Below are 27,541 nucleotides of genomic sequence, written 5' to 3' on the forward strand. Positions count from 1 at the left end.
TTTTAAAAATATAATCAAATTGCTACTTTTCTAAACATCAATTATCATATCATACATTAATAACAAATACAAACATTTTTATCTTTTATGAAACAAACAAACGCATTATGCTAAACTTGTTATTTTTCTTTCCCTTTGATTAGATTCAAAACTATCAAATAAATAATTAATATTGAAAAAGGCACTTTAGTTAGATCTGTATGAGAAGTCGTTATCAGCTTAATAGCTAATTAAGTCTTTCAACCAATTGGCTCAATTAATAATAGATCACAAATCACGCCACACAATATGAAAATATTCTCACTTTTTCATTTTTTTAATAAAAATAATAATTTTCTTTTGCATAAAATAATTACAAGCGACCAATAGTTTGTGTGATCAATAAATCAATCTAATATGTTTAAAAATTAGTTTAAAGGTAGATCTTTGTTATTTTTAGTAAAAAGTAAATTTTATATTATTAAAAAATTGAAAATAATTATGAGATTTTATTAAAATTTACTTAAAATAGTAAGACACCTCTTTAATCAGATCTATGAATAATACTCCTTTAATCAATCATATCTATAGTTTGTACATTTAAAAATTCACTACTTTAAGAAAAATCTCATTTAATAAATCATATCTATAATTTATAGTTTCATACATATAATTTTTTTTTTTAAATTATTAATTCATAAATACCAACAATTTATTTATATTAATATATAAAAATTATAGATTAATAATTTATATCCATTTAATTCAATTAATACATATCAATTTAACAATGTTACATGTTACCATCCAAAAAAATCACTCTTAAATAGAGACTAAGTTGAAGATATTTAAATACTCGATAAATTAAAAGATTAATGTATTATTTGAAAAATTTTAAACACATCTAAAGACAAAATGACCATAGAAATTTGAGATTGAGTTTTGCTGTAGTTAAAATTAATTCCGGTCACTCATTCATGCATCCGTGACGGTCTGATTAAGATAAAAAAAAATTAATTTAACCGCATGAATGCGACAAAAAAAATCGAATGGTTTATATTATTTTGACCGCATGAATGCGACAAAAAAATCGATTGAAGAATATTGATTTTTGAGAAATTTGGAGATAGAGAAACCCTAGTGAATTACCTAGAAACATTAAAGGAAGAGAGTGTAAAAGTAGGAAGAAATATAAAAACCAATAAGAAAAACAAAGCTCCCTTTCCCACAACAAGCAACCATCAAAATTAAGTCTTAGCTGAAATTTCATTCTCATAAAAAAGCTAACTTTATTTCTGGTCCATTATTCCACCTTCTCTCTTCACACTCTCTCTCTCTTTCTCTCTTTCTCTTTCCATGGCTAATGAAAATCATGATCCATTCTATCATCACAACAACAACCACCACCATGATGATGATGAACTCAATCACTCTAACTTTTCATTCTCACAAAACTTTCAAGGATTTGAGCATCCTTCTACTCATACTACAACTTTCACTGACTACTTACATGGTTCCATGGACTATAACACTCTCTCTAAAGCCTTTGACTTGTCTTGTTCATCATCTGAAGTGGCTTCTTCCATTAATGATAATAACATGAAGAAATCTAGTGCTGGAGATTCTGAATCATCTTCATCTAATGAAGCTGAAGCTGTCATAGAACAAGACTCAACCAAAAGTGAGAAGAAAGATAAGCAACCTAAATTATTAGGGCCTGAAGATGGAGATGAAAATTCTAAGAAAGAGTAGGTTTTTTTTTATCTCTTATTCTTCTGTTGTTTCTCTTTCTTTTCCTTTAATCCTTGAGATATATGAATAAAATCTGATCATGATTTTAAATTGCGGTTGCGGCAGGGCTGCAGACCTTTATATTACGCAGAAATGAGAAAAAAAAAATGCAATCATGGATTGAAATTGTGGCTCAGAGATCTTGAAGCTGCAATTTAAGACCATGAATATGATTATCTTTTTATTATTAGCTTTTGTGTTTTTTTTTTTGTGATATATTTTGAGTTTTGTTTGAACCACCAATAATGCAATAATTAGGACATTTTTCAGTGTCTCTCATGAAATGAATTTGGTCAATTTTGTTTATATTCCATCTCTTCAAATTATTACAATTGTACAGTAGTGTGAATGCAATATTTGTAGGTTTTGTTACTTTTGTGTAGAAAAGGAACTTAACTAACCCTAATAATATATGATCAGTTTCTTATGTTTTATTATATGTCAGATATTTATGTATATTTTTTGTTGTGAATTTGACTTATGGTTTGGAGAATTTTAGGAAGGTTAAAAAGAAAGAGAAAAAACCAAAAGAACCAAGGTTTGCATTCTTGACTAAAAGTGAGATTGATCATCTTGAAGATGGATATAGATGGAGAAAATATGGACAAAAAGCAGTCAAGAATAGTCCATACCCAAGGTTCATTATTTTTCCACCTTTGAATTTAACTTTCTTTTTTACTTAACCTTTCAAAATAAAATGATTAAGGGTTGTGTGCCACTATTATCAATATTAACCTACACATTCTTTTAACTATTTTTTCTTAATCATCCTTATAATCATATATTAAGATTTAGGTCATCTGCATCGACAATCGCTGCAGCTGATCCAAATCTCAATTTGTTTACTATTAGTCGAGATTTGGTTTTGTTAATCAAATATCTGATAATAAAATATACTCAAACGGAGTATACAAGAGAATCTGAGTTCAAATTCTGGCTAAAACAATTATTAATAGAATTTTTTACCGAACGAAGTATGAGTTACTAGGTCATTTTTCTTGAAAAAGCAAAAATGAACAATCAATACCTCTAAATTATTCAATAAATATTGTATTATAAGATAAAATCTAAGAGTACTAATGTTATAGTTTATATGTATAATGCAGGAGCTATTATAGATGCACAAGTCAAAAGTGTATAGTGAAGAAAAGAGTGGAAAGATCATACCAAGATCCATCAATTGTGATGACAACATATGAAGGACAACACAACCATCATTGCCCAGCAACACTTAGAGGCAATGCAGCTTCCAACATCTTTTCTTCACCATCTCTCTTTAGTTCCAACTCAATTGGATTTGAACAAAGAATACACCAAGATTTCCTTGCTCAGTTTCTTCCAAGTTATAGCCAAAGTAGTAATCATCAAATGTTCCACCAAAATCTTCCTCTACCATCTCATCATCAACAACAACAACAGCAACAACAACATCAGCAGCAACAACATCAACAACAGCAACATCAACAACATCAGCAGTTTCAACTCCATCACGATAATGGTTTGTTGCAAGATCTACTACTACCATCATCATTTCCGGGAAAACAAGAGCAATGATGATCAAACTTATATAGTAAAGTAATTAATTTATAATCTGATGTCAATTAACAATATACTCCATAAAGTCTCTATGTACTATGTAGTAAATAGTACTAGTAGCTTCCCTTAACTTGTTCCATATATGTACCTAGCTAGATTTGTATGCAAATCAGAACATTATTTAAGAATTATTAATTACTGCAGAAGATGTTGCACTTGGGTCTCATATGGTGGACCTTGAACTAACCTATCCATATTAAGATAAAGTGTTAAAGAACATATATGTGATGTAGATGAAAGGTTGGTTGGATATTTTGTTTTGAACAAAAACCGTGTAATTGGGGCTTTAAGTTTCTAGCATGTGTCTACGTGTGTAACAACAATACATACTTCTGGTTGGATTTGTGGATGCATATATACCTAACTTTTCAAGCTTGATGTGATCTTAATTTCAACCAATAATTTGCATAAAAAAAGAAGTTAAACCAACATTGTTATTTTAATAAAGGTTGAATATATTTTTTATCATGTTTAATAAATATAGTTTAAATTATAAAAAGCTGCTTAGACATTTGATAAATTTGAATGCATATTTGAATATGAAGATCTTCATTTATAAGCACTTAGTGTATATGTGAATTTTATAATAAACTCCTTAGAATTAGAAAAGAGGAACTATATATGTTTATTCTGTAAACATATTGTTCCTAGATTACAACATTAGGGTGGGTGCTAATCCTAGAATATATTCAAACAAGCTCTACAACTTAAAGAACAATGTGTAAGTAATTAAAGTAAGAGAAACACAAGAAATTGAAAATTGAAAATTGAATATAGTGTTAGATTTGAAAAGCTTTTTCAATATTCTCAAACACAAAGATCCTATGGCAGCGGAAAGAAAAGAGAATATTAAAAAAAATCACATACAAATTTTATATTGGTTCACCCTGTTAACAAAAGAATAGTCAAGTCCCGTTACACTTGAGAAATCTTCACTATAATCACACTAGATTGTAGACAACCACTAAGACAATTTAGTCTTAGATTTCCTTGTCTCATGAACACTTCCTTGCCTTTCAACATATAGGGGTTTCCTTTCCTTAAATTTTCAGACTTTGTTTGTGAGTTAGGAGTAGAGCCGTCAATTTAAGGGGCCAATTAGTTTGGGCCCCAGCCCCAATAATAAGAGGGCCTAAAAAAGTTTAACAATAGTAAGCCCTCAAATACATAGGGCCTAAGTTAGAAGACCCTAAAATTCAAAAGGGGGCCATAAGGCCCAACTAAAATTAAAAAAAACATAATTGTGAAAAATAAAAAAGTAAATTTAATAAATTAAAAAAAATCTGTTAAAAATTTTCAAAATAGAACAAATTTTTAAAAAAGATTTAAAAAAAGTTTTTTCAAAAAATAAAAAAATAAAACTCATATTTTATAAATTATCATTAACCGCACTGTTATAATCTTGTATGCACTTACTAAACACTTATTTATTATCAAATTATATAGATAATTTCACTATTATTTTATCAATAAAAAACCCCATTAACATAATAAATTACAATAAAATAATCATATTATGTGAAGTAATATCAATTAGTCTTTTTTAATGGCAAATCAATTATACAGATAGAAAATGAATTCAAATAATACTTTTGACTCATTACAAAATTAAAAGATATAAATAAACAAAAACAAAATAAAACTGAGTTTAACAAATGTACTTCTCTTTAGTCTCTTTCATTAAAGTACTTCTCTTTAGTTTAACAAAATAAAACTGACTTTAAAATAAAAGTACTTTCTTCCAGTTTATCAAATAAACAATTATAATTCTTAAATTCTTAACTTATTGAACATTTAAGTATTTTTAACTACTATAAGTGTGCTTTAAAAATCAATAATGCTTTAAAATAAAAGTACTTTTTGTTTAACAAATGAATAATTAACTCTTTGCTGAACAAAATAGAGAATGAAATATTGGTGCAAATAGAATATTGTGCAAGTTTTGGAATAAAATAGGGCCCTCTCAATGGGGCCATAAAAAAATACATTATGTAAAGCGCCTACAATTTTAGGGCCTAAAATAAATCTCCAACAATAAGGGCTTAATATATTAGGGCTTTGATGGAGCTAAATAAGTGGGGCTTTCAAATATAGGGTTTATTTGACAGGTTTAGTTAGAAGATGATGTAAAGGGGAGGAAAATAAAGGATTCCAAAGAAGGAAATTTTAAAAAATAGAGAAATTTTAAATAATTTTTTAAAGAGTAATTTTATATAAAAAGATAAATGAATGTCTATCATTAATAAAATTTTAATTTTTAAAATATTATAGCAACATATATTATAATGAAAATTTTATCTAAACCTTCACATTTCCTCTAAATCTCACATCTAATATAAAATCCATATCAATTTCTCTCAAGCACTCTCCCAAGTGTTTGGACAATTATAATAGATTAAGAATGATGGAAACGAATTACAACTTAAAATACTTTATTCTTTAATATAGGAATATGACTCAATAATAGAGTATTACAAAATAAAACAATTAGGCTCAAACAAAATAAACATGTCTTTACGATGGAAAGCTCCTCCATAAACAACAACAAGGTTCCGATGTATGGTCCATTAGGAATTTCGTCTTTGAACACGGCTAAACAATCCCACAAGCGTAAGTAAACAATTATTCATTAAGATGATTTGCTATCATTGATTGGTTAAATCTTAAATCAGATTTGATCTATTTTAATCTTCATGTAATGATCTTTAGGGAAAATTTTTTTATTCCAAACAACACTTAAAAGTTTAAACACGATTAGATAAATATATAAGCAAATCTTCAAGCAGCACATTATTTACTCAGCGCTCAACAGCTTTTGGACGAGACATGATTCATCAAGATCAAGAGCGCTAGTGATGACAGTTTTTGCTTTCAAACCGCGTTGCACATTTTCTTTATCATCTTTGGTCCAATCCTTTTTCAAATTTTTTCACTACAACTCTCTTTACTTCGTGTGAAGGAAGAACAAATGGACCTTCTTTCACAAGCCTAAGAATATCATGATCCATCCCTTATATGAAAATTTTCATTTTCTCTTTCCACAAACTACACCCTTATCCATTAAAGGATGAGAGTTTGTTTAGTTAATAGCTTGAAGACATTTTTCCTCCTGAAAAAATTAGTCTATAGCAGGAGTTATGCTCTGATACCCTTTGTTGGACAAGTGAATTCAAGCACAAGAGGGGGAAATAATGGTATTTAAAATTTGCGATTAATTTTAGTGTTTTGTTACTTAAGAAACAATTTGTGTTAGTATTCTTTAAAATCGGAGTAAATTGAACAACAAAATGTAAATCAGTAAAATAAATTGCAGAAATAAAGAGATAATGGTTTAGAAAGATTGCACCAATTGTTTATCCAGGTTCAGCCGAACGTTGGCCTACTCTAGTCCCTAGAGACCTTTTTGAGATTTTGACTATAAATTTGAGCGTTTATAAGTTATGCCCATGAACCTTGATACAGTCTAAACTTGAAATTTTACAAAGACTTATCCCCAACGAAAATGAAATCTATTACCTAGGATTCTTCTAATCTATTAGCTTAAGGTCCCAATCGATTTGGTAGTTCAAAAAAGTTTTTAACAATAAGGTGATAGTTTCCTAATCATTTAGTTCGACCTTGAAAATATTTTAATGTAATTATATAGTTGGAAAATATTTTTTAAAAGTGTATGAGTGAGTTGCCTTAGTATCTTAGAAGTTACTTCTCTACTTTTACAAAACTCTGGTCACTCAGACAGACACGACCAGACAAACTTTCACACTTCCTCTCTTTCACAACTTTGAGGTTTTCAAGATCATTTGCTAGATACATGATCATACAAACACTTCAATGGAATCTTAAGTCTCATACTATATGAGGCTAGAGATGTTTCCATGTTTTGTCACCTTCATTAGAGAATTAGAAAGTCGTTACCAATTACTTCAACAATCATTAATGTTGTTGTCATCAAAACATCACAAAGGATTTTTTTGCAGGATCATCAACTTCATACCTGCAAACACATAGATTCATAATAACTTGTAAAAGCTCAATTTTATATTCAAATCTCAAAAAGTTTTCTTGGGGATAAGAGTGGACCAACGTTTGGCCGAACATAGATAATTCTCTAGTGTCATTCCTCTAACCCTTATCTTTTATTTCCTGCTATTTACTTTACCACTTTTACTTCTTACTGTCCTTTATTATGATCTTAAAAATACTAACACATCTTGCTTCTTAAGTAATAAAAACTTGAAATTAATCATGAATTTTGAATACAGCAATTCACCCCTCTCTTATATTTTGAGTCACTTGTCTAACAAAGGTAACTCTCACATACACACTCCTTTGTATATTTTAAAGCCTCTCTTATTTTATAAAATCACTTGAAATGTTGTATGCACGTCCCTAACTGGTTACTAGCTTGTTTAAACCCTTAAGAGTGATTATTGCACTAGATAATCGATTAACACATGGTTATTCAATAAACTCTTTTGTAATTCCACTAAATCATTTAAATAAGTTTTTACTTGATTAGTGATGGAGGATTGAAAAACATTTCATATTTAGCCTATCTAATCGATCAACCATAGGTCTTAATCAGTTATATCATTAAAAGGCCCATGAATATTTTCCTTTTCGAGCCAAATATTTATCCTTTAAATAAAGGGATTCTCCTTATTCCGAAATACACCATAATTCGTATTGAATATATTATCTATCATTTTTTACTTCTTTTCTATTCTTTCACCAAAGTTGCCTTTAATGTCTTGTGAGTAAAAAAAGTACTTGTGAGGGTTTTGGATACTGGTGTTCATGCTCCAATGTTCTTCATTAAGAGTGCAATTCCCTTTTTTGATTTCTTTGTTTGGTTCTTGAGATTATACATCCTTATAAAATATTTGTTTTGTTCTTGAGATTATCCTAGTAAAATCTCTATTTAGTTCTTAAAACTAACCGGTTAAAATTTCAAATTGACTCGTGAGCGCAACTTGTTAAAAGTTTGGTTTAATTTGAGGGATCAGTCATTGTAAAATCTCTCATTTATTGTAAAAAGATTTGTGGGCATATCCATAAAATCTAAAGACATTTTATTAGTAGAATTCTTAAGATTAATTTACTGGTGACATAAATAAGTCAAATGGTTAGAATGAACCTACAAAAATCATCTTGCTCTCCAAATACTAGTTTTGGCATTATTGAACATGTGTCGTTTCTTGTTCTCCAAATACAATGAATCATGTGCATTCTGGCTAAGTAATTGTGTCGTTGATTTTGGGATGTCGTCCTAAACTAATCATATTTTATAGATCAGTTATCTTTGTGACAATATTATATGGCGAACTTTTTAGTGGTTTCCTTCCAAATACCAACTGCAAAAGCATGCTGAAAAAATTATATTTGGTTATTTCCCACTGGCAATTACAAAAACCACACATCGGTGTCATAGTTCACCAATTTTTATCACAAAGGATTTTAGCATGGGCGAGTCTCCAAACCGTGAAAAGGGTTTTTAGCTTATGTGTACACTCTTATTATCATTTTTTTTGTGAGCTAGTTGTATTTTTGAAGCCCAAAGATGGAAATCCATATTTAGGCCTTGATTAATACCATTGGACAAAACAGCCTTAAGGAAAGGGGTGGACCCATTCAAAAGAAAAAAAATCATTTGTACCTCATCTATGGTCCCCACTTTCTCTTAAGTTTCCTTGTCTTTGACTGAGTAGGAATCTTTTGACACATGATAATCTCATTTCCATTATTGTAGATTTGTAGTGAATACCATCACGAGTCCTTTGACCAAGCAACAAAAGAACACAATACATTCAAAACCAATGCATAACAAAGACAAATTATCATGTGATTAAATGCTTTTAGAACCTTAAAATAATCAATTATGTAAGCAGAAGATAGCCTCAACAGAGAAATCTATACAACACTATCACTAATCTGGCCACTTCAAATTAAAAAAATGATCCATTATCCAGATGAGTTTTCTGGTTTGATTCTCTTTTCAGATGCAGCAAAATTTTCTAGAAGATACATAAACTTAGAGATATATGGTATAAATAGTTTCTGGAACAGGTTTTATGGTATGTGGTTCTCAATCCTATCCTCGAGCTGTTCCGGGAGCTGTTTCGGGCGCATGGCTCTTAGAATGTACCGCCGCCTTTTCAGCATTTGATGGACCGGAAATATCATTGACTGTTTCAATTTCCAAGCTGGTGGTAGTAGCGCTCTTTCTATTTCTTCGATCCTGAAAGTGATTATACCAACCAATTAGTTACCGTGCTAATTTTTTACGAGATGATAAGTCAATAGGTATCGAAGTGAAGCAAACCTCTCGATATGGATATTCGTCGGCTTCAAGCATCCTTACAACATGACTCATTTTGGGCCTTTTTTCTGCATCGGGATCAATACATCTAAGAGCGACCAGAAGCGAACGCTTTAAAGCGCGAGCAGATGGTTTAACTTCGAGTCTAGAGTCCACAACTTCCTCGGCTCTTCTTGCTCCCACCATCATCTTGAGCCACTCAACAAGATTGACCTGTCATTGGGGTAAACAAAATCTCATCAGACATGTGAAGGATAAACAAGAGGACAAGGTTCTAAAGGATTTCGGATACGAACCTCATCAGAAGGACGCGAATAATCTACAGGGTCCCTGCCGGTAACGGCTTCCAGCAGGAGGACGCCGAAGCTGTAAATGTCACTCTTCTCATTTAACAAACCGCTATTGGCATATTCTGGTGCTACATAGCTGAAATCCGCAATAGAAGTTAAGTTCATAATTGTGTAAATAAATCCGAAATAAAACTTATCGAAAGAGATATTGAAATTTTCTTTATACCCAAATGTTCCCATTACTCGAGTAGTTATGTAACTTTCTCCTGTTTCCAAGAGTTTGGCCAAACCGAAATCGGAAACTTTCGCATTGAACTCAGTGTCGATCAATATATTGCTGGACTTTATATCTCGGTGAATAACTTTCGGTTCTATTGCTTCATGTAAGTAAGCAAGCCTGCAACCAACCACAATAAAATATAATATAACGTCAGTAACATAATATTATCAAGATGATACATATTACTAATTTGCAAGGGGAACTTACGCTTTGGCTGTGCCGAGAATAACTTTCATGCGGGCCTCCCAGGTAAGTGTTCCGAGTTGGTATTTGTCTCCATGTAACCACTGTTCTAAGTTACCGTTGTTCACGTATTCATACACCAGTAGCCTGAATAATAATCGGAACGCACGTGCATTATAACATAGATAGAAACAAAACATAGAGAAAAGGTTCGGTTTGAATTTGGAAAAGTATAATTAGTGACTCAAAAGAAACACCAAAAGCTTGTGTTATTATTGAGTGCGAACGAACTTGTGAGAGTACTACAGTACACGTATATAACATAAAATGGTGAAATGAATACCTGTGAACTCCTTCAACGCAATAGCCAAGTAGGCGCACGAGATGCTTATGTCTAACATGGCCTATAGCTTCCACTTCAACCCGGAATTCTCTCTCTGCTTGTCCTCTATGAACTCAATGTGGAATACAATTATGTAACAAAAGATAGAAAAGAGGTCACTGTTTATGAATAGTATCAATCTATGCATCACCAGCGCTTTTGATTAAAGGTGTATCTTACACTGATATGACTCTGACACGTGTAGTTTCATTCAACTATTCTACTTTCTCAAATTATTGTCAGTGTTGATGTGGTAGCATCAGTGTCGTGTTAGGTGTCTGTGTGTTTTGCAGGTGTCAAAAAACAATATGAAATGTCCTTACAAGTTGTTAAGAAGTTTCTTCACAGCAACATCGGTTCCATTGATCAGCCTGCCCTTGTAAACAACTCCATATCCACCCTCGCCAAGAATGTTCTCAGCCGAGAAATAGTGGGTCGCTTGTTCAAGATCTCTAAGTGTAAACCAGTGACCCCACCCGAGATGAGAAAATTCCGGCAAACCAATCAAAGGAGAGGTAGTCGTTGGCCCTCCTCCATACGATAATGTAGACCGCTTCTTGAAATTTCCGGAGCTCCCTTCTTCCCATGACAGTGAACTTAATCCTCTCTCGTGATGATAAACTGAGCTGCACTGACTAACACTATCAGGATCACTGAATTTGCCCGTCCTCATACGAACTGATATCTTATCCAAATTATTATCATTAGGAACAAACACGTTTCCATGTTGAACATGAGAATTCTGCACCCCAACAATGTCAACATTGATATCTTTCGACACATTCGGTATTTGGGGCTTCTCGAGAGATCTCCTATTCCTAGACTTCCTCCGAAACATCACCCATATAGACAATATACAAAGAATCACCACAATAAATGCTCCAACACCTATCCCAATCAAAACCCATCTTTTCAAACCCAAAACTGATTTCTTTGATAATTCAACATTCAACGAATTATTTGATGACATAATCGGTTGCTAGAAGTCAATCAATTGCCTCCTCCAAAGCTCTTCACCTGATAGAATCAAGGCATTCCTATCTGAGTACAAGAATCTAGTTAAGCACACCCCTTTGTCAACGCTTGGAAACAAACATGTTTGAACATTCTAATTCACATATTGCAACGATCCCGTGAACATAAGGCAAAATCAACAAGGGAAGCATTTTACCTCTTAGTTGTCCCAACTAGAGTAGTCATTCCCGGATAGCGATCCGGAGCGGCCGACCCCAAAAGTGGGATTGCGTATAGCGGGATGACCGCTCTATTTGATCATTTTTTGAACAAATTACATTTAATAATTATAAACATACTTTAAATAGAAAGTTAAACAAATAACTCAAATCATAAAATATTCATAAATCAAAGCACACATGACTATTGAAGTCCATAAACCACTACAGGGGAAGGTTAAGGTTGACCGTTCTACACCGCTAAGGCTCTTCCCATAGTGATTGGCCTCTGCTCTGCTATAGCAGGATAGTGCCGCTATAGACTACTCTGGTCCCAGTCCAAACAACACGGCTAATCCGTCGGGGACAATTTTCAAGCTTGATTGTCAATGGTATAGAATAAAGAATCTAAGTTTTAACTATCATAAGGAGCACTCACTTGTTCTTAAACAAAACTAAATGACATTAAAAAAAGGAAAATATAGAGAATCCACAATTCATTGCAAAAGTAAAAGTAAATGTTGATCATCACAACAATTCTGACACACACAAAAAATAGAAATTGGTAAAGCATCACTTATGATCCAAGCAAAGTGAAACAATTAATTATCCACTATTATCCAAAAAAGACAAAGCATATACCTTTGTGTTGATTCAAGGTAGCTATCCTCCTTGATCTTCTACCTTGAGGAAGCAAAGAAGCAACAAGTTTCACACTTCTTTTTGAACCAACAAACTCAATGTGCATAGCAGGCACATCAACACACAAACCCTACCACAAAATCCACAATTACAGTATAGTACCCCACTAGTCAACAAACAAGTAAACCACAAAAATGAATATATAAAAAAAAAAATCGCTATTGAAAACCAAAAACTTAAAAGGAAATGCCAGATAAAAATCTAATTTTTATAATTAGAAACCAAAAATTAAAAGGGAATGCAAGATAAAAATCTGATTTTTATGATTAAAAACCAAAAATGAAAAGGAAATGCCATATAAAAATCTGATTTTTATGATTAAAAACCAAAAATGAAAAGGAAATGCCAGATAAAAATCTGATTTTTAAGAGAAAAAATGAAGAGGGGTAGAGAGAAATTGTAGGATTTGGAAAAGAGAAAAGGACAAATTAGTAAAATGGTTGATGGGTATTGTAGTTGAAGAAGAACAAGACAAGAGCAAATTAAGGTGGAAGTGAAACATGGTTTGTAACGAAGGGAAAGTAAATATGAACAGTGATTAAGGTTGAAAAAAGCAATGTAATGCAATGAAAAAGAACAAGAGTAAAGTGTAGAGAGAGGAGAGAGAGTGAGAGGATGAACCTGAATCCAACAGGAGAAGAGAAGTGAAGGTGTGTCGTCTGGAAGCCCCAAATCTAGCTGCCGCTTATGTCATGTCTGCTTACCAAACTGTCATATTTGTGTGAAAAGGAAAATTCCCATGTAAATTTTCAATCTTTGTCTCTGTTTTTTCTTTACTTTTCACGTTGTTTTTTTAACTTGGGCTTTGGTTTTTTGGGACAAAACACCGAAATTTAAGGAAGTTACTATCTACACCATACTTAATACTTAAATAAAAATATTTTTATACAATTTTTTTATTATAAAAAATTATGTCAATCGAACAACAAAACTCATCAGAGTTGAGCCAGGGTAGATCTCAACTGTCAAACTATTTATGTCATCCGCCAAATTCAAAGAGCCGATTCAATTTCTGGTAGATCTCAACTGTCAAAATATTTATGTCATCCGGCAAATTCAAAGAGCAGATTCAATTTCTTTGAGTCAACTTGAGTCAACTTTATTTTACACTTTAATTTATTAAAAAAAATGAAAAGTTATTTTAATTTTAAAAAATGTGTCAAAATTGTAAATATTTCTATAATCTTTCCTTTTGTTATTAATTTTAGAGACTAAAATTGATTGACTGAAGATTTGGCTTTAATAAAGCTATTATGTATAGAAAATATTATGTTGACACTACTTATATAAACAAGTTAGTTTGAAAGGAATATTTCTATAACATAATTTACTAAAGGTGTTTAGAGAGTGCATTTTTGTTAACTATAAGTTGTATTTTAGGATAAAAGTTGAATAATTTTTTCTTTTTTAAGAATTATAAATTTTATTTATTTTATGGATTCACTTTGTTATAATATCTATTTCTACTAAATAAAGTATTTAATAATTAATAACTCTATTTGTCGTTCGTATTACTTTGTATATGTAACATAGTGGATACTTTGTATATGTGCTCCCCAAGTTCATCACTATTATATTACAACCTTTGATTGCATTCATATATATGTACAATGTAAAAGCCATCCATAGCATCATAAGAGCTTTTACAAAGAGATGATCACAAATTGCAACTATATACAGTAACATATATACATCATATATACCGATGCATGTTGGAAGGAAGGAAGGAAGCCAACTAATAGACACTTGATCAAATGCTTTGTCACTTGTCAGAAATCACAATTAATCGTGTACTCGGGACGTATCATGTGTCATTAGAATATTTGTTCATTAGATGGAGTATAAGGAGCTCAATCACTCATATCGGACTTGCTCTTGAAATCTGCAATGAAAGAAAGGTCATGTTATATCATGAGCATGGCTGCATGCAATCTGCAAGAGGAATTTACAACATTCACAGAATCTGCGCACCAACCACTTGGGCTAGACCGCGATGGTAACTTCAATTTCGACGAGTATACTATATAAAGCAATATGAATAATAAAGTGAACCTGATTCTTGGAACTTGTAGCAGTAGTCCACGACGAAGGATGATTTGAGCTGGATGTTTCCTCGGCGTGGCTGATGAAAGCATATGTTCCTCTTGGTTCTTCTTGTATACTATCTGTGACTGGAGGTGGCAATTCTCTAATTATCCATAACAAATAAGCTGACGGTAAAGAAGAACCTAAAAATTCAATAAAATAATCACTTTTCGATTTCCATATTCAGTAATCAAAAGCTCAAATGAAAATATTTCGATGAAGAAATGTAGCAGAAGTTTCGATAATGTTTCCATACTACTAATGATTACCTATAAAATAATAAATGGTCAAGAAAACAAAAGCTTTAACTCCATATATGAACTTTAAATGCCAATGATAGAAAAGCTGTGAAAAGGCACAAGATTAAAACAGCGTAAGTACAAAAAACTTACCATTACGGAAACAAGGAAAAAACACTGAAGGCAACTAAACTTACAGGTATATCTGTATTGAGAGCTACTAATGCACTCGATGAAAAACATACAATCGAAATAATAGCTAAACTGATAACCTGCATGCGCAGCAAATCCATCATAATAAGGCTCAAAATAAAAATATTTATAGCTAAAGATATTGTCAAGAGTTTTGCAAGAGACCTTCCACATTTCTGATGAAGCGTTCTCAGATCGTACTTTCCTTAATTTGAAGAAAAGAAGGAAACCTAGAGTGAAAAGATTGATGGAGAAGAAAATAACTGATTTAATGGATTGTAAACTATAACACAGTTAGTCATAAAAGGTGGAGCAAGAATACGTAATAGCTTACCATAGCAGCCTAACGCTCCGGCCAATATAAGTATCATTATTGCAAGAAATGTTTCATATACCTACAAAAGTTGCATCTCAAACATGTTAATATGCCAACGCCCTTTTAATTTGTTAACGCCATTATTCACTAGATGAAAAAGTATTTTAGAATATGTAGCAGAATTAGGTCAAATAACGGCAGTAGCATCTCTATAGCATTGTTATGCAGTGGGATTTGAACAAACTGCTATTTTTTGCAATTCACGATTGATAACACTGATAAAAAGCTAGGTGATGCATGGAATAGTGTTCAATACCCGAGCAACAATTGACGGATCTATTGGATTCGTGACATCTCCAACACAGATAAGTATAGCAAATGCCATCATCACAGCAAAGATCAGAAGCACAATCTGGAGGAAGAAAAACATAAAATCCACATGACAAAGAGTTTTTAGCATTTTCTATTTTTCCGATACAAATTTTTTTAGTGATTATGTGTATTCTTAACAAGAAATAATTCCGTTGATCCATTCTCTCTACCATTATGACGTATTTCTGTCTGCTACCAATGTGAATGCCTTGGATTGAGCAGCATCTACGGTGAAATTTTTTGGGAGCTGAACCATGTTGTTCCCTCATCACACCTTCCACCAAAGCCTGCTGCGACCTACTCTCGGCATTATCCTCATCGTCCAACTCTTCTTCATTTTCCTGATGGCAAAGGTCGACCCTACAATATTATTGTCCACAGAAGCATACATAGACTTTATGAATAACTGTTTCACTAAGGTGAGCCTTAATGCGTATGCGGCTACTAGCGTATCAAACCAATGTTGTTATGTGCAGTGGAATATATATTTTAATTCATCGATACTATGGCATACCAGAACGATAGTAGGAGTAGAAACGCTGCTAAAAACACGACTTTGGGAGCGGCTGCAAAAATGTTTTGTCAGTAAGAATGAATAGTAAACAATCAAGTTCTCAATAAATAGACATTAAAAACATAACTTTGAATGAACATACCCATAAGAATAAAACCGCAAACACCGGACCAGCAATACCACCCATTACAAGTAGCAAAAACAGTACTTGTAAAATAGATACAGTATCCTGTGAATACAAGTAGAAAAATACGTAAAAAAATAGAGTTGAATGAATAGAGTAAGATAACACATAATGTTTCCTATTTCCGAACTTCAACATATTGAACTACAACGCAAACTAATAATTAGCACCACAGCATATTGAAGAGCTTCCAAAACTAAATTTCAATACGAATCATAAAAGAGTTATTCCATGATTAAAATGATCCACTTTCGGCAAAGAAATTAGTCTGAAGTCTGAACTATGACCACAAATCTCATCAAACGCAATATAGGATATATTGCTCATGGCATCAAAAAGAGACTCTAAATCTTACCTAAGTTGGAAGTGCCAATCATGATATGAAGTACCTGAAAAAAGTAGCTATTATCAAATACTAACATAATGTATATTACAGCAAAACATAAGAATGTATTTCAAACACTAGCATCAATAAAGACAATTTGAAAATAGAAAAAATTAATCAGATGCAACTAACTTTTTGCCGCATCCAACCATTTTGTTGACTTCTCAAGTGAATCCGGAGGACCTGCCATGTGATAGTGTAAAATTTTGTCACACACTTCCAATGCAAACTATTAATTTATCAGTTAATTTTACCAAACACTTCAAATGTATTATATCAAACACTTCATCGTGTTAGGTAAGGTAAAGTCGTTAATTTTATCAAAGACTAATCTATTAATTCATCTTAGTTTTATCAATGACTAATCTATTAATTCATCTGGTAATTTTATCAAATACTTCAACGGCAATTCGTTAAGAAAACCGACCTACTATCGTTTGGCGTTTCCCATGTAGTAAAAAACTTTCCTTTTTGCCTTATTCCCAAATTCTAGCATCTAAATGGTTCCCCTAAAGATGCCAATGAAAAAGGGCTTTTTAAGAAAAGCTATTCCCCACCCCAGATTCTACTACCTAACCATCGAATCATAGCACAATTTACCTATCAAAATATTTGAATGCTAAGAACCAAAAAGAGAATAGAAATGAAAATTGAAACCTGAGCAAATGCAATGAAGGCAAGAAATCCATCTATGGAAGCTAGAGTTACATTGAAGATGATCAAATCAAGAGTTAAGCAATTCCAGTTTTCAGTCATAGATTACAACAAACTATAACAAGCTTTGGGTGAAGAAAAACACAACAACAACAACAATAACAACAACAACAACAAAAAGAATGACTAATCAGAGAAGGAAAAAAAGACAGAGTGACAGATAGACAGGTTTGTTAGTTCGTATAGGACTATGTAGAAGGTGCTGTCTGTCTTGCTTTCATGACTTTGTCTCAAACTCCTTGTTTGAGGCAACTGGCAACAAGTTTTGGACCATTATTATACTTTATTTATCAAAGACTTTCCTTGTTGACCTATTTTAAATTATTATTTGTTCGTCTCGTTAAATCAACTTAGTAGTTGTTTACAATTGTCCGGTTTCGAATCCACGACATATTACTTATTCATTTTTAAAAGATGTCTGTCTGCTTAGAAGTTAGATCTATCTTGTAAAATTCGTAAAAAATGGCATATGGCAAGACATATATGATTGAGGATCTGAATCTGAAACCTCGACTTATCTTGAAAAAATGAGGATGGAACCTATCTGCAAACACTGCATCTCAGATGTCTAAACATGGTAAAAAAAAATATTATATTAATTAATATTCGTGTTCGTAAAAGTCCAAAAAACAAAGCGGCGCTGAGTAAAATATTAGAGGGTGTGGATATAAAATGTGGACAAAATGAACATATATGACGGATCGGGTCAATTTTGTCACCCCTAGTTAATCAACCTACTTTAAAAAAATTAATTTTTGTTCTAAACCAATGTAATCAAAATCTTTGTCTTTGGAATTTACCTAAAGTAAAGTTAGTATACTGCTAGTTGTACATAAATAAATGTAAAACAAATATTATAGTGTATAGCAGTTGTGGCAACTATGAAAAAATAATCTTAGTTCTATGTATCTGTTAAAAAGAGAATAAGGTGTCTTTGTCAAACCTTTATGAATTGTTAAGAAGAAAAATTAGAGATTTTACTTTGGTGAATCAATGTTAAGGACAGATAATGAATATTCTATCTGAATTTGATATTGAGGATGATTCTGTTTAGATCCTTGTTTTTCTTCTTTAGTGTTTTTTATTCAATTGGGATATGAAATATTAAAATTCGGATTTCAAATGGGATTTATTTGCAAATAACTGGAGATTCTAACTACTGTGGAAAAAAGTGCAGATTCTAACTGTTTCAAAAGTCTTCACCTAGTGATCTAGTTCTAGCCTATGCATAAAGTGACCCAAAGTTAATTTAGGCACTCTTACTATTTCTTTCTCATCTTATTGAAAACTCGAAAATACTCATTCAAAACTCTAGATTCATTAGTGATAAACTTGAAAATACTCATTCAAAACTCTAAATTCATTAGTGATATATTAAAATCATTAGTGGTTTATTAAAATTATAAAATACTCATAATTTGAGACAAATATTTTTGTCAAAAGTGACTTGATATGAATTGTAAAAGGAAACAAAAGTGGATATGAATTATGAATGGAAACAAAAGTGATGAATTAAAGAAACCACTCGTTGTCACTATTGAGGAGCCCTCTGTCTACTACTCCAAATCCTGGCCATTGGTTTTATTATAATTTGAAATTGAAGACAGTTAAACTTAAAGCTTCAATAACTGTCCTCAATTTCAAATGGTAAAGAAACCAACGGCCAGAATTTGGAGTAGTTGACAAAGGGCTCCACAATAGTGACAACGAGTGGTTTCTTTAATTCATCACTTTTGTTTCCATTCACAATTCATATCAAGTCTCTTTTGACAAAAATATTTGTCTCAAATAATGAGTATTTAATAATTTTAATATATCACTAATGATTTTATGTCTAATATTTTAAGTCTAAAAACACTAACAGACCTCTCAAAACTCTAGATTCTCTCAATTTCTACTCCAGCTCATTCAAACTAAGTACTTTTACTCCTTTTCATTCAAACTAAGCGTCTTCATCTCTCACATTTGATAAGGTTCTCATTCTTCTCTTTGATGATTTTTATGCATGCAATTCCTTAATAGGTTATAGTTAACCTACATTATATACATAGTTAAGCTACATTAATAGATTCCTTCATCTAATATTGATGTATACTTTTGTGATTATGATTTTGAAATATTTGGGATACGGTATACAATAACATCCAATGGTTTATAGAGTTTCTCATCCATATATGACACCAGTGTTAGAAGGAGATCTCCATAGATCAATTCATCATAAGATACTAAAAGGGGAACTGGCAAAGGCGGACTATGTTGGCCTATATCCCAATGTTTTCTTTTGTAATGGCTATTAATAAAATTCAAAGACAATAACTTTAAACATGTTAGAATATATCTTTTTCTCTTGTCTTCTCACATGGTCAATACTCAATTATATGATATAGTTTCAAAAATTATTTCAAGAAGAGGAATAAAGTTGTTGATAACCGGTTATATCTACAGAAGTTTTTCGAAATTTATTTCAAACAATGATAATATTATATTTTACATATATTTGCTTCTTTTTTTTATGGATTCTAACCAATAAAAATTATGCAACAGAAAAAACAACAATTTATATACATTTTGATCAGATTTATATGCATAATTATAAGAGATAATTAATTACATCCAATTTCCATTTTATAATACATGGAAACATAAGTATCACTTATTTTCAAAAGAGATAAAAAAAACACAAATATACATAACCACTTCAATTTCCTCCAGAGTTTGAAAGTAGCTTCAAAACATCTGCAATAGTTTCCTCTCTTGTATCACTTACATATGCAACAAGAGGACTCTTATTTGGTACAACATCATCCCTTTGGTAACTTCCCGGACCTCTAAGCAATTCTTCTGAGCCCTTGGACACAACACCCTTCATGATTATAGTCTTGTGTGTCCCGGAAATAAGTTCCTCGTGATCAGTGTCGCCTGTTTCTCCAAGGATGACATACATGTTTGCGACGTTTAATCTCCAACGAACAAACAGATACCTAACACATTTACACCAACACATAGTCAAGCTAAGTTCTGAAAGATATGTACCTGGTAGTGGTACGCGTATGGTATGTGCCAAGTCCATACATATTTTTCTTATGTTTGGTACGCGTGCTGATACATATGTATAGATAAACATGATAGTTTATTATGAAGTATATTTACCTTAGTGCTTGAGCTCTAGATGCAAGAAGAGGAATAACATGCATTCTAGAAGATCCTCTACAATACATAGGATGACATCTTAAACCTCGCATCCTAAGCTTTTGCCTCAAGTCATCAACTTTCTTTGCCTAAAACAAACAATCAATAGAACCATTTCAATCAATTTGGAAGTAAAGCATGTTTGATATCACACTCAAGATTTCCAGAATCACAGTAATCCACCGTGATTTGGAAGTGTAACTTTTACAAAATTATGATGGATCACTCTGATTCTGGTAATTCACTGTGATACAAAACATTTATTTAGTGCATGTCTTAATTCGCAGTGAGTTTGTCATAATCCTATGAACCATCGTGATTCTGTCAAATTCACTGTGATATTAATCTGCACTTACCTTACTAAATAAATATATAGTAAATTTCACTTACCTTACTAAGATCATTTATTTTGTATGAAATACAATGTGCATTACTTGATTTCGAATCTTCCTCAATAGGACTAATTGTTTTTCCATGATTTTCTTCTCCATCAGAGGCATTCATAAGTTTACGAATAGTATTCTTCAAACCTTCAACACCCCAACGATAATCTATATGCACGTCATAATCATGATCGGGCAAAAGCTTTCCGTCTTCCGTGTGAACACCAGGGTAATAAACTTCACTCCCGCTGCTACAGATTATAGCATCAAACTCAGTTACTTGAACATTCCCCGATGCTAAAAACTCCTTCGTTTCTTGCATTGTCATAGCAGTTGATAGAGCAAATCCGGTAACTCTAGTAGTTTGAGGATCTAACTGAACAGCTTTAACTATCCTTTGAACTATCTCAATCAATGTTTTATCAGGATCTCCATTACTGTCATAGGAATCAAGCGCTATAACAATCAACCTGCGTCTCCGCCTCAATAAAGGATACTTGTGTGGTACGCTATCGAGCAAGATGTCACTATTTGAACCAGAATCTTGCTTCCTTATCCTGCTTAGAATATTTTTCACTTGGTCTTGCATATCACCGCTATTTGCTGCAACGAATTCACCGTCGATCGAGAGCCTGAGTGACATATCTTGAACATCTCTAAGTGAATCGTTGAAAGACTCTTCAGCATCTACATCTACATCATCTTCTGGAGCAGTATCCTGCCATTGTGGATGTCTCATTCGACACGCATCAACGCGTGTCAAATATGTTCGACAATGTTCAGGCCATGAGAAAAGGTGTATGTTCTTCCAACCGTTTTTTCTGCATTCATACCATAAGTTTTTCTCTGATAACAATTTGAGCAATGCATCAGCAATTGCTTGATGATCATGAGGATCCACAAGCAAACCATTGTTGAGAGCCTAACATTATAAAAAAGAAACATAATTAGAAGATGCAAAGTCATTATATATTTTTCCCTATGCCTTGATTACATCTAAGAAAATAGCACTATGAATTCCTATTATGTTCAATATCGTAACTAAGTGCGGTATGCTACTCAGAACATAAATATAAGCAAAAAATACATGTATCTGGTCTAAATATGGATCAGATATATGTACACTTTTTGCTTATATTTAAATCCAGAGAGAATATATAAAGTTAATTCTTCAATTACCCGATTAATGTCAACTGGTCCGCCATTTTTCGTGGCCACCATTGGCAACCCATGTGCAGCTGCCTGCATGAGTTTAAACATATTTAACAACACTATGATTTGACATAAAAATGTGAATGTAAACCAAAGTGGCATGTTATTGAAAACTTACCTCAATTAAAGTAAGGCCAAAAGGTTCCACTAGAGCAGGATTTATAAAAACTCCCTGAGAGAAAATATCAAACTAATTAGTTGGATATATTCAGAGCAGTCTTTGAGAACGTGCAAGGTGGGCTACCACACACAGAGGATCCAAAATTTATTACGGTTAAACCGTGGCTAACAATATATACATACCTTTGTTTTAGCAGCAAATCTATATATCTCAGGTACATCAGATTGTCTATGATGTTTAGGATACGCGACATGTCCATATAGATCATACTTGTCAATCAATTTCAACACAGTTGTGAGAACACTACCATTTCCAGAAGACATCTCTTCTATGTCATCTCTATTTCCCATTATAAGGGTCTGTTTGAGTTGAGAATTTATATTAGTCATGTGATAAGTGCTTAATCATAGTTTCCATCAAGTGTTGCAATTGAATTGTGTTAAGTTGTTACTTACAAGATTAGCTAGGTTTCGTAAGGAACGACATTCTCCAAAAGCCTTTAGCAAAGTTGTTATGTTCTTCTTTGGATCTGGCCTTGATAAGGCTAATATCATAGGCTTGTGAGGATTTGTGAAGAAACGCATCACCTGCATAATATCATAGGCTTGTGACGATTTGTAAAAAACTCAATTCTAATCGATGTGATACTAACCACTGACAGTTGAACTCTAACATATAGTATCAGTTACTCACTTCTAACCATATTGGAGGTAAAGCTTTTGTTGAAGATCCATCAGCACGACGGGTAAGCTGCGCGAGATCGCCATCGACTTCAGGGCCATCTTCTTGTCTCACTACATTGCTAAAGTCCATACCAGGAGGAATAACCTACAAAAATTTCATGTAAGCGATGGCAATGTGAATAAAAATATATCAAAGAGCGAAAGTACTATATGATTTTCTTACCGCCATTCTTGGCATGTATCGACCGTGGCAATTGACACCGCGCCTATCACGGGCACGCAAAACTTTCTCAAGCTTGACATCAAACCCGTCGTAAAGTCCCCATTGCTCATCGATTTCTTGTCTAGTACTAGTGATGACAAGTTCTGCAGCATCCAAAGAAAGCTCTTCAGCTTCAATCCTCCTCATTATCTTATACGTCGAATTTATATCCTCCAACGACTGTCGCCCTTGCTTAAGAAGCTGTTCCAACTTGTTTCTTCCAAGTGAATGACCAGTTAGCACCATTGGAACATTCAACGCGCCCGAAAGAAGCGCGGCGCTGTCACCAGCATCGGCATAGTGTCCATGGATCACATAAGGCCACACAGGCTGTCCACCACCAACTTGTTCACCCAATACTTTCGACATATTGAGAATATGAGCCAAAGCTCCATCTACAAATTCTTGAATATGTGGCCAAAGAAGTTCTTTCTCGAGATACTTATCGCGTGGACCGAATGGTATTCTTATGATATATGCACCGCTGCTTTCGCCAGTGCTGTCATCATTCTCATCCTCTTGACCTGAAGATAGCATTTCTGTAGGCTCTCCATAGCTCCAATCAATTTCAGTAGATGATATTTGCCGCGTGAAGAGATCTACCCTATATACTCCTGGCATTTTTGCTAGCGCACGAGCAAGTTCTACCACATATTTAATCTGATAATACATTTTTTTTGTCAATTTTACAAAAAAAAAAATCACTGGAGAAACAAACACACACTTATTCATGTATGAATATCATATACCTGTCCACCAGTATCAGAATCTCGACCAAGCTCCATGTTTTCTCCTCGGACTAATCCATGCAAACTATAAAAAAAGCCAAGGTCTCAACACTACATTTACTTACATATATGATCATAGCTTCAAATATAGTAATATTATTCATTACAGGACATGATCATCATTTCAAATATAATGAGATAATTTGTTACAGGGCCATCTTTGAGGGCGTGCAAGAAAAATTACCGCCTAGGACCCAAAATTTGTCAATGTTAAACCGTGGCTGAATAAGGACTCTTAAAATGTATATCATAGTTAAAACTTAGCTAAACAGGACCTCTATTTGTTTTGTGATGGCTAAACTGCGACAAACGCTGAAAAACTTGAAATGGCGGTGATTCGTTATTCCTTTAAACACACATATTAAAAGAGATTTCAATTCATAATATGATTATTTCTATATGATGTGAACAAGATTAATATACCTTAAGAGGATAATATAAAGTTTCTTTTCCTTTTTGTCATCAGACCACAGTTCCAAGGTAGAACTAATCCTCTGAATTTTTTTCTGTGAAGTCTCAATTTGTATTATCTCCCCAATTCCATCTCCCTTTTCTCCTTCTGATAACTCTTCAGACAAATCCTCGGTCGCATCTCTTCGTCCTTGTTCTATTTCCCATCTTCTGTATGCCAATCTTTGAATTTCTTCCCCTTCAACCTACAATGGTTACCCCATTATTTGTTTCTCCAAATTCATTGAATATAGACCATAAGACCAATACAAATATATATGATCATGATTATGATTATTGAATGGTAAAAACTAAAAACCTGTTTCTTCTTGCGAGCAAGATGCCAAATACGCCAACACATGTTCTCGAGCCTCGAGCTACGTTCCCTCGTGTTACGAGTAGCAACAACCTTAAGCCATGTTCGATGAAGATCAGACTCATCAACAGCACTCACCACTTCCTCCACAAAGTACTTTGTTGGATTGAATTGATCACCACTTTCTCTCGCAGCAGCCGCGACCCTTTGCTGCTCTTCGACCGTGCTAGAAGCACCTCCACCGGTCGATAGTATAGCCTCAAGGTAACCATTGATCCACTCATTACCAGCCATTGATCACAACCTTTCTTTTGTATTCTATGTAACAGTAACACTAGTACTATGTATTATGCAACACTATTCTCAAACACAAGTACTCATGTTGCATAGGAATTGATCAAGATGGTTTGTGTTTATGTAATGAAGGGAAAGGATGTTCATGTTTTGTCTGCAGAGTTAGAGAACCACATATGGTAACGAATGATGCATATTGCACATTTTTGGTTCAAATTTGTGTGCTGTGTGTTGTGTTGTCCTTTGTGCTAGATAACCGTATATTACCAATATTATTCTTTATGCTTATTGTTTTGTTTATTAGTAGAAAAATTAAGTTACATTAATTAACTTTTTTGGTTAATTAAAATTAATTTTGTAACGTTGTAATAACAAAACAAAAAATGTAATTGCATCTTCTAAATTCTAATGTGATCATGCATGGCCTATATGCTCTTTATACACATTGAGAGAGAAAGAAAAAGAAAGAGTAATGTGATGGTTTTGTGTCTCGTGATATGATAGAAAAATAGAGATAGAAAGAAATTGAGGGGGTTGAATGGACATTGAATATCATTGTTGCTATATTAGTGCACTTTCATTTGATTTTTCCATCCTTGGGATGTTTTGTAATGTTTTTTTAATAAATTTAACTTTTTATTATAATTATAATTTTCATGTAAAACTATTATTATTATTATTATTATTATTATTATTATTATTATTATTATTATTATTATTATTATTATTATTATTATTATTATTATTATTATTATTATTATTATTATTATTATTATTATTATTATACTACTAAAAAATACAGTACTGTAACTTTACCCGTGAGAGCTAGTATTTGTCGTCTATAACGTGAATCGTAATTCTTGCTCCCTTGGCGATCATCTACTTGTATAGTAGCTCTGGTCTATTCCACACTCAAGGCCAATCAAGAAGTATTTAAGGTGATTGTTTATGATTATTGTGATGTCTTAATGATAATTGAAATTAATTTTATTCTCGGACCTTGAGCCACAATGTTATCATTTAGTCATAATTGTTTATCCATGTATCTTAATTCGAATATTTCCTTTGAGTTAGTTTTTAGCTGGGACAATTAGTTTAGTCCATCATCGGCCTCTACTTGATCTTGTTATAATGGGCGAGCTACAATTCATGATAGACTCTATTGGTTTTGGGTATAATCGATCCCATTCTTCACAACCTGATCCAATAGGTCGGACATGTATACAATTCCTTAAGCATGAACATGATTTCCTAAGACCTAACGAGAGGCCGGACATTTACACATTCCGTCAAACATGAATCATGTAGGGATAAAATGTTTTTCTGAGACCATTTAAGAACTTTCCAACACACCTCAATGGACCGTCCCTTTTAGGATAATTTGGTCTATTCTTTTGGACTTTGCAGTCTATGACCTCGATCGACTAACTTCCTTGGCTGCCTAACATCCTCATTGTTTGTTCCACTTGTACTAGCTACATCATCTTTCCACTAGGTGTAATGATTGTCATATTTCTTGGGAATAGTAGTAACATCATGGCCTATCCCTACTTCTTGCAGCCATAGGAGGAAAACTTTAAATGCAACCTTCCTTATGTCTCAAACTTAACCCTATAATTAGGCGGTATGGTTTTTCATTCCCCTCACCTCTTTGCTCTATCTCGTACATTTCCAACAAGTATCTTTTTCCTATTTCTCATTACCTTGTCTTGAATTCCCTATAACTGCTCAAAACACCAGGTAACAACCTATTTCCCTATGTTTTTTCATTTCTTCTTTCTACTCATGGAGTTTATTTGAGAGTGTGATTCATCTATGAGGGTCATAAATCCCCCCAAAACGATTTTAAGTGGTGCAATTTATGGACTCAATGTTTCAAGAGCTCGAAATGGGATATGAGGCAGGTAGATTAGAAGTTTGTAGAGATGGAGCTTTTTGGTAGTTACAAGAGTTCGTCTAGTGGTAGTTCGGAGAGCAAATCACCTAGTGAAAGAAAAACTGACTTACTTTCTTCTTCCTCGGGTCTGACTAGATCCACAATGACGCTCTCAACTTCTACCCAAAGCTTTTTTATGAAGAAGGTATGAATATTGACTCGATTTGTCTCGAACATGACTAGGTACAAACCTTAAGATTAAGGGTGTGTTT

At 32.9% G+C, this 27,541-nt stretch overlaps 4 protein-coding genes across 6 annotated transcripts; 1 reads left to right on the forward strand and 3 right to left on the reverse strand.

Moving 5' to 3' along the window:
• The first annotated feature begins 1,194 nt into the window (after window positions 1-1,194).
• LOC131617838 (WRKY transcription factor 71-like) lies at window positions 1,195-3,740 on the forward strand. Its single transcript, XM_058889092.1, has 3 exons — window positions 1,195-1,727; window positions 2,270-2,407; window positions 2,877-3,740. Exons 1-3 carry the CDS (start codon window positions 1,336-1,338, stop codon window positions 3,322-3,324), a joined length of 978 nt encoding a protein of 325 aa, XP_058745075.1. The 5' UTR covers window positions 1,195-1,335; the 3' UTR covers window positions 3,325-3,740.
• Window positions 3,741-9,206: 5,466 nt separating this feature from the next.
• On the reverse strand, window positions 9,207-13,471 carry LOC131615848 (probable receptor-like protein kinase At2g42960). 3 transcript variants are annotated; one of them, XM_058887015.1, is made up of 9 exons: window positions 13,316-13,471; window positions 12,635-12,764; window positions 11,144-11,837; window positions 10,782-10,886; window positions 10,463-10,585; window positions 10,202-10,372; window positions 9,982-10,111; window positions 9,689-9,898; window positions 9,207-9,604 (listed from the first exon to the last, which is right to left on the reverse strand). In XM_058887015.1, exons 3-9 carry the CDS (start codon window positions 11,788-11,790, stop codon window positions 9,458-9,460), a joined length of 1,533 nt encoding a protein of 510 aa, XP_058742998.1. In that variant the 5' UTR covers window positions 11,791-11,837; window positions 12,635-12,764; window positions 13,316-13,471; the 3' UTR covers window positions 9,207-9,457. The 3 variants fall into 3 exon arrangements, with proteins under 3 accessions (XP_058742998.1, XP_058742999.1, XP_058742997.1); XM_058887016.1 differs by having other exon boundaries at window positions 11,144-11,857; XM_058887014.1 differs by having other exon boundaries at window positions 11,144-11,861.
• A 629-nt stretch (window positions 13,472-14,100) lies between these two features.
• Window positions 14,101-17,959, reverse strand: LOC131617839 (uncharacterized). Its single transcript, XM_058889093.1, has 13 exons — window positions 17,639-17,959; window positions 17,114-17,164; window positions 16,952-16,985; window positions 16,555-16,641; window positions 16,413-16,464; window positions 16,069-16,258; window positions 15,843-15,938; window positions 15,545-15,605; window positions 15,376-15,440; window positions 15,216-15,290; window positions 15,049-15,124; window positions 14,747-14,922; window positions 14,101-14,576 (listed from the first exon to the last, which is right to left on the reverse strand). Exons 1-13 carry the CDS (start codon window positions 17,735-17,737, stop codon window positions 14,553-14,555), a joined length of 1,086 nt encoding a protein of 361 aa, XP_058745076.1. The 5' UTR covers window positions 17,738-17,959; the 3' UTR covers window positions 14,101-14,552.
• Window positions 17,960-20,245: 2,286 nt separating this feature from the next.
• Window positions 20,246-25,738, reverse strand: LOC131615849 (probable sucrose-phosphate synthase 2). The gene is made up of 12 exons (XM_058887018.1): window positions 25,103-25,738; window positions 24,757-24,989; window positions 24,295-24,358; window positions 23,507-24,205; window positions 23,294-23,428; window positions 23,056-23,187; window positions 22,783-22,959; window positions 22,598-22,651; window positions 22,447-22,509; window positions 21,275-22,189; window positions 20,846-20,973; window positions 20,246-20,676 (listed from the first exon to the last, which is right to left on the reverse strand). Exons 1-12 carry the CDS (start codon window positions 25,391-25,393, stop codon window positions 20,394-20,396), a joined length of 3,174 nt encoding a protein of 1,057 aa, XP_058743001.1. The 5' UTR covers window positions 25,394-25,738; the 3' UTR covers window positions 20,246-20,393.
• Between the last annotated feature and the right edge of the window lie 1,803 nt (window positions 25,739-27,541).

Source organism: Vicia villosa, linkage group LG7, assembly GCF_029867415.1.
Source record: "Vicia villosa cultivar HV-30 ecotype Madison, WI linkage group LG7, Vvil1.0, whole genome shotgun sequence".
In the NCBI taxonomy this organism is placed as follows: domain Eukaryota; kingdom Viridiplantae; phylum Streptophyta; class Magnoliopsida; order Fabales; family Fabaceae; genus Vicia; species Vicia villosa.

What these genes read in the sequence shown, in the direction of transcription:
- LOC131617838 (XM_058889092.1), top strand. Translation starts at nt 1,336, where the DNA reads ATGGCTAATGAAAATCATGATCCATTCTATCATCACAACAACAACCAC. An exon ending in GATGAAAATTCTAAGAAAGA is followed by an intron (nt 1,728 to 2,269) that starts GTAGGTTTTTTT and finishes GGAGAATTTTAG; the next exon opens with GAAGGTTAAAAAGAAAGAGA. An exon ending in AAGAATAGTCCATACCCAAG is followed by an intron (nt 2,408 to 2,876) that starts GTTCATTATTTT and finishes TGTATAATGCAG; the next exon opens with GAGCTATTATAGATGCACAA.
- LOC131615849 (XM_058887018.1), bottom strand. Translation starts at nt 25,393, where the DNA reads ATGGCTGGTAATGAGTGGATCAATGGTTACCTTGAGGCTATACTATCG. An exon ending in TACCTCCAATATGGTTAGAA is followed by an intron (nt 23,188 to 23,293) that starts GTGAGTAACTGA and finishes GATATTATGCAG; the next exon opens with GTGATGCGTTTCTTCACAAA. An exon ending in TACGAAACCTAGCTAATCTT is followed by an intron (nt 22,960 to 23,055) that starts GTAAGTAACAAC and finishes CAACTCAAACAG; the next exon opens with ACCCTTATAATGGGAAATAG.
- LOC131615848 (XM_058887015.1), bottom strand. Translation starts at nt 11,790, where the DNA reads ATGTCATCAAATAATTCGTTGAATGTTGAATTATCAAAGAAATCAGTT. An exon ending in ATTCTCGGCACAGCCAAAGC is followed by an intron (nt 10,373 to 10,462) that starts GTAAGTTCCCCT and finishes GGTTGGTTGCAG; the next exon opens with GCTTGCTTACTTACATGAAG. An exon ending in ACGAATATCCATATCGAGAG is followed by an intron (nt 9,605 to 9,688) that starts GTTTGCTTCACT and finishes AATCACTTTCAG; the next exon opens with GATCGAAGAAATAGAAAGAG.
- LOC131617839 (XM_058889093.1), bottom strand. Translation starts at nt 17,737, where the DNA reads ATGACTGAAAACTGGAATTGCTTAACTCTTGATTTGATCATCTTCAAT. An exon ending in ATGGTTGGATGCGGCAAAAA is followed by an intron (nt 16,986 to 17,113) that starts GTTAGTTGCATC and finishes TACTTTTTTCAG; the next exon opens with GTACTTCATATCATGATTGG. An exon ending in CTCTCAATACAGATATACCT is followed by an intron (nt 15,125 to 15,215) that starts GTAAGTTTAGTT and finishes GCCTTTTCACAG; the next exon opens with CTTTTCTATCATTGGCATTT.